This window comes from Pongo pygmaeus, chromosome 11 (assembly GCF_028885625.2).
Source record: "Pongo pygmaeus isolate AG05252 chromosome 11, NHGRI_mPonPyg2-v2.0_pri, whole genome shotgun sequence".
Classification (NCBI taxonomy): domain Eukaryota; kingdom Metazoa; phylum Chordata; class Mammalia; order Primates; family Hominidae; genus Pongo; species Pongo pygmaeus.
Window position 1 is genome coordinate 53886385 of NC_072384.2, and position 10107 is coordinate 53896491.

The 10107-nt window shown below is 35.2% G+C and overlaps 1 protein-coding gene across 7 annotated transcripts in view; it reads left to right on the forward strand.

The window, feature by feature from the left end:
- The window catches only part of GALNT13 (polypeptide N-acetylgalactosaminyltransferase 13), a 585401-nt gene extending 578303 nt beyond the window's left edge, over positions 1-7098 (forward strand). For 3 of the 7 annotated variants that reach the window (XM_063647484.1, XM_063647481.1, XM_054478804.2), the window contains one exon: positions 949-6823. In XM_063647484.1, the coding sequence (XP_063503554.1) occupies positions 949-1089 (141 nt within the window). In that variant the 3' untranslated portion in view covers positions 1090-6823. Of the gene's footprint in view, positions 1-948 lie in introns of all 7 variants that reach the window. The other 4 variants (XM_063647482.1, XM_063647483.1, XM_063647485.1 and 1 more) reach the window with 2 other exon arrangements.
- Positions 7099-10107: the final 3009 nt, after the last annotated feature.

Here is a 10107-nt window from a genome sequence, read left to right on the forward strand (position 1 = left end):
TGTTTACCTTTAATTTTGGTAATTTGCAAAAAAATTATCTAGAGTGCTATTTGCAAGAGATATTTGCAAATCATCTCTCATACATTCAAATACTTCGCTTCTGGTTGGAGCGGTTTTCATATAATATGATCCTAGGTATTGCCCATGAAATAGCAGAAATATATATAATTAGTATGTATAAATCATGTTGATTTAAAATGTATATCTGAAAAGTCCAAAAATGTGATTTCCAATGTATGTAAAAATGCCAAAGAGAAGATATATAATGACTGTTTAACATACAATTACTGGAATTTATGAAGAAACTAAAATATAAATATGTTTAAAAATATGTGATCATCATGCCCGTTTTTATTTGTTATATTTTTAAGATTCTTAAAAATACAGACCAAACTATTGTAAGGATTTTATCAAGTAAGACAGATTATTTTTTGCTCTGATAATCACTTTCTACAATGAATGTCTTACAGTCACAGATACTATAGCTTGTTTAGTATTTTGAAATGGGAACATCTCTAGCAGTTTTGTTCATTTGGGTCACAGCTGTGCCATCTATTTGCATGTTTACCAAATGGTTACTGAATAACACATGCCTAAGAAAACTAAGCTTTTGCAAAAGCTTGTTAATATTTGCAGTCCTCAACTGAACTCAGAGCTCACAAATGGGCTTTTTGCAAAGGAGCCTGAATTCTTGGCAATGCTTGATAAATGTCAGTCAGTTTCTTTAGCCATCTGCAAATAAAGGTATATTAGACAATGACGACTTCATAACAGTCAAAGTTGTATAATAATTAATCCAGGGACACCTGCGCACAGTTCCTTTTACAAACCTATCACAGTGTATTATACTATAAAAATAAAGGATTTTTTAAAGAACAGATTTTATCTGATGTGCTAGTGAAGCTAAAGATGAAATAAGCTGCACTGATTATTGGTTATCTTTTACAGAGACTCACGTTGCGACATGTTAACAGTAACCAGTGTCTCGATGAACCTTCTGAGGAAGACAAAATGGTGCCTACAATGCAGGACTGTAGTGGAAGCAGATCCCAACAGTGGCTGCTAAGAAACATGACCTTGGGCACATGAAGATCATGTCCTCCAAGCCATGAAAGTGTCTACGCTTTTGTTTTTCCATTATTTCAATTGGGGGAAAATATTAACTTTGCTGAATTGAAAGTTTTAAAAATCCTTTTAGTATTCTAAAACACAATTATTTCTAATTCGTTTCTAGAAATGTTTGCTTATTTCCCTAAAATTTGTACCTGATCAGAGCACATAAAAATATAAATAATAGCAAACTATTATTAACAACAACTTGTAAAACAAATTGTGTTTGCTTTAAGAAAAATCTTTCTTGCACTCATGTCATAGGGTTAATTGGAGGTTATTTTATTTTTGGTTGTCATGGTGATTGAAAGAGATAATGTAAATGCCTTATAAAATCTTCATTATGAAATATTATCAGTTGCTTTATAAACTCACTCTTTTTACTGATCCTTCATGGAAACATGTTTGATATCTGTGTCTACAACAGGGCCACATATTAAATTATTTCTGAATGGTGAATTCATCTTACAAAATGCTCCAAGTTTTGGACAAGGAAAAACATTACATTGGATATTGAATTCATAGAGCCTTTACAGAAGCATCACATTTAAACCAATGTGAATTCAAAAAAGAGAAGGAAACTTTTTAAATTCAATTTAAAGTACATTAAAAAAGAAATCCGTGAAGCATTGAGGGGAACAAGATGAGTCTAATCTGCAGCACTTCAATCATTGTGAGAGAACTCAAAGTGGGTTGCAATCATTCCTAACACAGGCTGAAACTAAACAATCTTGCTCCCAGAGTTTATGTTGGAAACTCAATTCTTAACCAAGATCTTGGTGTCCACAAACTCTACCATCCCTTTTCTCTTCACTCTGTAGACAGTGGTGTGCCATTGATGCTGTACAGAATTGCAGGTGAAAGGGAGAATTTTAGACTTAATTTTTAACTCTATTGCACTTAAAGATTTTAGTTAAGTTACCACTGTCATTTTCATTTTCTATGTTAAAGAATACCTTTCAGTGCTATGCTCCAATATCTAAAAATTTTATCACCAGGGGAATAAACTCAATACACATTCATTAAACTTTTATTGTAATCAAACTGCTATATATTGTTTGCCATATATTATGGCCCAAGGAATATAGTTACATTTAGGCTAGATTCACCTTTTCTCATCTTAAAACCTTTTATGTTCAAAATACATTAGCAGAGGCCATGAAAAGGAAAAAAAGATCAGATTTTTGCTAATAAGTTTTTATATTTGATATCATTTAAAATGCTCATAGAGTTGCCCTATATATGCATGTTATTCATTATAAATGCACTCAGCAGCTAAGAGAAATTTGAGAGGAAAAATGGAAGAAATGTTTTCTGGAGCAGAAGATTCCACTTCTTTGGTCCTCATCTTTACTTAAAAAGCTCTTATAGAAAGGATTAATCATTTTGACTGCATACAAACTCTCCATGTGTCTGACATGCACATACACTGCTTTATAATGAAAATGACACTTTCTGATGGTCAGTAAAATCTTAAATGATTTTTGCAACTGATATTCCTTCCTCTTTTGACTTTTTATTGGTACAACCGTAGGGAAGAATCTACAACCTGGAGCATTTCAGGTTTGTTCTTTAAATATAGACACCCCTCACCATGAGCTCTCTGGGAATCCGTGAATTTCCTAAAATTGTAAGCAAAATGTTGAATATCAGGGCATTTTTTTCTGAGGTGGGAGTATGTCGCTCACAGCAAACTTGGAAAGAAGGCTATGACTCCCAAGAGGCAGTGAACCATTGCCTTAAATTAATAGCAACCTCTCAACTCCATTGAGGCCTCATGTAAAATTCCCATTTTTCATTTTTACACTCCTTTTCTCCCCTCATTTCCTCTACTCCTTACTAAGGTAAAAAGACCCTGCACAGCATTATTGCTTAAGTTGAAAAAGCTTCAACTCTCAAGGACTCATGTATACCATATGTTCCACTTATTGCTTTGTCAGTCAAAATGCATGTTATGTAGAAAATGGTCAATGGCAAATTTTTATAAATACAGCTACCCCATCAAAGCTGAACTTGAAACATTTTAGCAGAATTTTAAATATGTGAAAGTTCATTATGGTCATGGTGAGAAAACTAAAACTACATGAGTTTCCTGTTAGAAAAGAATTTTTAAAGAATCTTCAGATGGCTTGAACACGTGCCATTATAGTATCTAACAAAAAGTGGCATAAAATATTATAAAACATCCAACACTAGAAAGCAATGACTAACATTTAATTTGTTTACAAAAATGTTTATTGTCTTCAGTACAATAAGTTAAAACCATGATTGGATTCATAATGCACTTGTCTTATCCCTTATTTATGGAGCTAGACTGACATATTTCAAACCAGTCTCTTCTGTGGTCTTCTCCATCTCAGTTAATGCAACTTCAACCTTCCAGATGCTCAGGTCAAAAACTGAAAGTTGCTTTTGACTCCTCTATTTCTGTTTCAACTTTCATCTAATCCAACAGCAAATCCCCTTGATGCTACCTTTGAAATATAACTAGAAAAGAATGACTTGCCACCATATCCACTAGGTGTCACTACCTCTAACCTTTTTAATCGCAATATGCTTATTATTTAGTTCCCTAATTTACCAGTCCTTGTCTTGAACAATCTTAATCCAACAGCCATAGTGATTCTGTTAACCATGAATTTGATTGTGTCACTTCCCTGCTCACAATCTTCCAATGACTTCTCCCTCCAGTGGCCTTCAAGGTCCTTCATGAGTGTTACCCCTCTACACGTCCACACCACTCACCACACATACATACACATGCACACACACACACACACATGCAATTCTACCTTTTTCTAACACCATCTCTTATCTCTTATTATTCTGCCTCTTACTTACACCACTATGGCTCCCAAGAAAGTTCCTGCTTTAGTGTTTTGTTCCCTCTGCCCCAGAGAGCTCCCCTTAGTGATCTCAGTTCAAATATTATCTTATCAGTAAGACAAACACTTCTCCCATCTGCGTTCCCTATCCCCTGTACCTGACAATCTGTAAGTTTGCTTCTTTATTTCTGTCTATACTTCCCCCTCCCCAGCCCCAAACATGCCCATCACATGCCCTAGAAGGTAAGTCCCATGAAGGCAGGGGCTTTGTCAGTTTTGTTCATTTGGTATTTCTGGCATATATATTCTCTAAATATTTCTTGAATTAATGAACTGAAAAATGTGTGTTAAAGTTGCTAAGTGTTACTGTATCATACTTTTTTTGTATTTTAAATTTTAAAATAAAGGCTAATATATTTAGACAGGATTTCCAAAAACTTTGTCTTCAAATTTTAATTTTCTTCCTAATATTCTTCACATTAAACTATGGACTATAATTTTCTGGATAAAATATCCTGCCTTATGGAAATGAAATATGAAATTTTATTAAAATGCTGCTATATTATATAAGTTGCTTCATTAAGCTAAAAATAGTTTTTATTTTTTGGTTGTGTCCAATGGCCACTTGAAGGTATACGATTTTGACTTTTAAAGGAGAGTTATCATTGTCTTAAAAATTATGTATTTTCATGATTTCTTAAGAACTATTACTAAATTTATCTTCTAAATGCAGTCAATGGAATAAACACAATTACAGAGATTTTTAGAGGACTTTACAGATGACCTTGTCTTAGTTTCTCTGTTTATAGATAATAAGACTGAAACCCAGATATGTAATATAACTTTTCTAAGGATCATATATCTAAAGTGGTGTTGCCTGGACCCCTTATTGTTAGTATAAACTAATACCGTCACTCAAAAAATTATAGAAATGGAACAATAATGAGAAAAATATCTTCATTAAACATGTTATGGGGCCAGGCATGGTGGCTCACGCCTGTAATCCCAGCACTTTGGGAGGCCGAGGTGGGCGAATCACTTGAGTTCAGAAGCTCGAGACCAGCCTGGCCAACATGACGAAACCCTGTCTCTACTAAAAATACAAAAATTAGCTGGATGTGGTGGCACGCGCATGTAATCCCAATTACTTGGGAGGCTGATGTGGGAGAATTGCTTGAACCTGGGAGGCAGAGGCTGCAGTGAGCCAGGATCACAGCACTGCACTTCAGCCTCAAGACTGTCTCCAAAAAAAAAAAAAAAAAAATTATGATTAGTATATTGATTACTTAGAAATATTTAAATTCTTACTAGTAATTTAAATAAAATTAGCTCTTTAAAATAATACAAGCACTAAGACCTACAGCAGAAATAAACTAGAAACAGCATGATTACAGGAACATCCAAGCATTATTTGGCAAACTGGGTTTCAGGGAAGCAAAGCCTTTTCAGTAGTAACTAATGGAACATACTCACTTTCATTTTCCTTCTAATTATCTTCAAGTTAAAAGTAAGGATTGGCCTACAGCTTGCACAGAGAATTAGACCATCTATTACTGTGAAGATTGGGTTCTATGTTATGGAGCTTCAAAGACTGCAGGGAAAGAGATTTCTAGGCTTCCCAGTGGATCTCTGTAAACTCTGGTAAACACAATCCATAAATTTGATTTTGCCGTGGTGCTTAGAAACAGTCTAATAAAAAGGAAAAAAGTGTACAGAGAGAGAAAAAATAACTACACTGAAACAGAACTGTTTTTACCTTTTTAAAAAATTTGGTGGGAGGTTAGGATCATATTCTGAATTAGTTCGGTAAACCTCAAAATACTGTCTCCCACCACACATGGTTTCACCACTTAAGAAATGATGATCGTATCTGCTCACAACCATTTTACTTGCATCTCATTTACAGATGCTAAATCTAGTCTCAGAGGAGGCAAAACATGTATGCATTCTTAAGTAATAAAGTGTACTGATTTCACAAATATGAAGAATTTTAGAAATTCAAATTTTTAATGGATGCGTCACCATCTACAGCTGTCATCCTGCATGGCTGATATCTGCTGCAAATCTTGAATAAATTTCCAATTCAGTTGGGCAGCAAAAATTCAATTAGATCTAAAGGCAGCTTGTGTTTCAGGATTCCGCCACTGCCCATTTTCCCCAATGTGTCAAAATATGGAATAGGTGAAATCAGCCCCTCTTATGTACAGTACCTGGACACATCTGTTGTGACTACACCATGTTCGAACTGCTACTAAATATCAGCTATTGTATGAATTTATGGTGTTGAATGAGCACCAGCAATGTGTTTTAAATAATTTGTGTATATTTGTAGCCCAGTTTGTTTTATATTGGTCAATAAATTCTAAAGACAATTTTCATTGTATTTGTTTTAAAAGAAAAATCCCTCTGAAATACTAGTGAATTCAGGCAGCTCTTTTCTTAAGGATCCTTTAAGATAAAGACCACTTCTGCGATACTTGTGTTACATTATATAAAGTTATTTTGTTTTTGTTTTTAGCTAGGGAGAACAAATCACTCAATATTCTGTTTTTAATGAGTTAGAATGAGAATGGAAAATTAGATGATTGAGGCTATATCTATAATGTTTTTTAAAAATGAGATTTTCATCATGCATTCAATTGGTGTGAAAATGAAAGTAAGCTGCTGCCTGGTTCCAGTTGTACTGAAATTTCAGCTAAAAATAGCACAAGGGGGAAAAAAGAACTTGATGATTACATGTGTTTTTTTGTTTGTTTTTTTTCTATTTCAGCTTTTTTGTTGTTGTTGTTGTTGTTGTTGTTGTTGTTTTGGTCAGTGTAGCCACAGCTAGAAAGGAATAATTTCAAAAATGTTTTAGATATATGCTTGGCACATGGTTAACATTTATAAAAATAGATTGTGCATAATGACAGATTTTAAATACTGTCAGCATTATTAGATGATATAATTGTTCTTTTGCTGTAAATTTAAATATTTATACATTTTTGTAGAGTTAAAATATGCCAATTTAGTTTTCCTTTGGTATATATTGCCTTTTTGGAAAATAAATGGTTAACATTTCAAATCGATAAACAACGTCAGTATTTTATGCTTAACCTCCATGTTTGTAGATTATTTAAATAAATGATTAAGTGCCTATGAATATCTCCTAGCACCAAGAAAATGTTGTGTTCCCAGTACAATTTTGTTATCAAAATATATAAAATAGAAACACTAAAATATGCATGATTTTAAAGCATTTATTTTTATTTTTTATTCTGAAATGATTTGAGGTGGATTTTTTCTTTCTGTTTTATAAAAATGACTAATAATAGAAAAATTTAAAAGTCTCATATCAATGATAAAAATTATTTTTCAGAATATAGACCATACCCACTACCTGGCTTCTGAGACTGGAATCCTAAGACAGTCTGTCAGGGCGAGAGGAAGATGGAGAGAAGCTGCCCACTCCACAGTGCGGCGATTCCCCAGGATCAACTCTTCAGTCTTAACCACTAAGATAATAAAAAAGAGCATTTAATTTTCTAAGGTGGAGAAAGGAAGGAAGGGAAGGAAGGGAAGGAAGAGGGAAAGCAAGAATAAAGAAGAAAAGAAGGAAAGGAGAGGGAAGGGGAGGGAAGGGAAGGGAAGAGAGAAAGAAGATTCTAATAATCTGTTTTCATAATTTTATTCTGAAGCGACTCATCCGAAATTTCCTGTTCAGAAGTCCGTTGATTTGCAAACATGAACACCTCGTTAGTTTTCCACAACTTGTAACTGTCAGCAAGTGTAAAGGACATTTCTAGATTTTGTGTCTTACACACAAAATGTCCCTTCTTGGCTTTCTGTAAACCAAGTGTGACTCCAGATACCCAACTCTGTTACTCTCTTTTCCGTTACTCTTGTCCACGCACAGCATACATTTCCAGCAGTAACCAGGTACTCAAGTATAACCTAATAAAGCAACCCCACCCACTTCAGGTTTTGATAAATCCATAACTTACCCTGTCTTGCTTTTCTTCAGCACCTGGTAGAAACAGAATGTGAGCTCTCATGCTCAGAACTGTGCTTTCATCTTCCTCTTCAGCCAAGGAGACTATTAGGTAGGCTTTCTGTTGACTCACTCATTTTCCGACATAATGAATTTTTTTCCCCCGCAGGACAGAGGATATTAATCACCAATCTCTGCTTCCACTGTGGGAAAGAGGTGGTAGGTAGCCCACTGAAATTCTTTTGACAGAAGTATCTTCACCAATTTTTTGAAGTGAAAACCTAGGTAAACATGCAAACATCTAAAACAGATTTTACAGTTTTCTCTGCAACACAAAACACCTGAACTTACTGCAGCAGGCACTCTATCTACTACGTGATAATATATATAAGGTGCAGGCTGTGAGATCAACATTGTCTAAACAATTGAGGTCAGAATTTAAAATACCCTTCCTTAAGACTAATGGGACCTGTGCTCTCAGCCCTGAGCCTGCAGCTTGCTTTCCCTACGTACCTGTGAAACATTCTGGCTTTTAAACAATGACATGAAGTTAAGTTGCATATATAAAAGCACTTCAAATTTCTTCCTTTATTTATATGGACCAAAGTGGGTGGAGAATCCATTTTTTCCCACATACTTAGCTTTTTAAAACTCTAGTTTCCATTAGTGGATTTAGAATCATTTGACTCAGCAGCTCACCAACTCCTCCTTTGGATATACTTTCTTCATTTTTTGGTTTTCCTTCCACCTCATTGGCCAATGATTTCCAGTTTCCTTTGCTAAGCTTTCTCTTCTTTCGCCCATGTCTTAATATTGGAGTGCCTCGAGGTGCAGTCCTTGGCCTTCTCAATTTGCATTGACTCTTTGGTGATCTCATCCAGAAGCACATATTTCAATGCCTCCGATGCTGATGACTCCCAAATATCTCTCTCCAGTTCAAAAACTGCCTACTTGACATCTACACTTGGATAACTAATAGACATCTGAAACTTGGTTTGTCCAAAACTTAACTTTTTGCCTTCTCCTACAAATCTGTTCAACCCAGAGATTTTCCATCTCAGTTGATGGCAACTCCATTTTGCCAGTTGCTCAGGCCTAAAATCTTGGTATCCTTGAAATCTCTCTCTCCATTAGAAAATCTCCTTGATTCCACCTTCACAGTGTTTTCGGAATCTGACCACTTCTTAACACCTCACCTACTCCCATCCTGGTCTGTACCACCAACTAAACGATAGCCAGAGTCTCCTGACTGGTTTCCAAGTGGCTTCCACCCTTGCCTCCTCCATAGTCTGTTCTCAAAGAGAGCCTTAAATTTATATTAAAAAAAATTGTTTAAAAGAGAACCAGAATAATGATATAAAATGTAACTCAGATATGTCTCTCTTCTGCTCAAAATCATCCAGTGGCTTCCTGTTTTGCATAAAGTAAAAGGCTATGTCCTTATAAGAGCCAACAACACCGCATGCTGATCTGGCCCCTGTTAACTCTCTGACCTCCTCCCATACAAAGTTTCCCCTTATTCACTTCATCCCAAGCACTGTGTCCTTGCTGTGGATCTGAACAAGCCAGGTGTATCTTTGGTTTAGGGCCTCTACCTGGAATACTTTTTCCTAGATATCTACATGGGAACTCATTAGCCTTGATCACAACTAAATTCTCTATGAGATCCCCCATCTACTCTTTATAATACTGTAGCCTAATTTACTTATTTATCATTTTTAATGCTTAGTTGTTTATTGCCTCTCTCTCTCTCTACCCCTCACCCCTACCAAGCACCCTCACCCCTTGAATAAAAGGTACTGCAAAACAGGAATCTTGATTTCATTGTGATATACTGCAAGTATCTAGAATAATACCTGGCACATTCCAGGCACCCAATACATATCTGTTGAGTATCAAGTGAATTTCCATCATTCCTTTCTACTGGTGCATTGTATTCCATGCAAGGGACTTGGGAGTTGGTGGGAAAAGGGTTGGAGACAGAGAGAGAACTTTAACGTTTTTCTTGTTCTTCTTTATATTGATACAGTTTAACCTCCACTACACTTTTTAATGTCCTCCTACTAATAGGGTTATGTCATTTATCTTGATTGCAAAACTATTACTTTTTAAGGGAATGGATGCATTTGGAGCTTGAGACAATTCCATAATCATACAACTATTAGGCTAATTATATTTGATATGACCCAGATGAGCATTTTT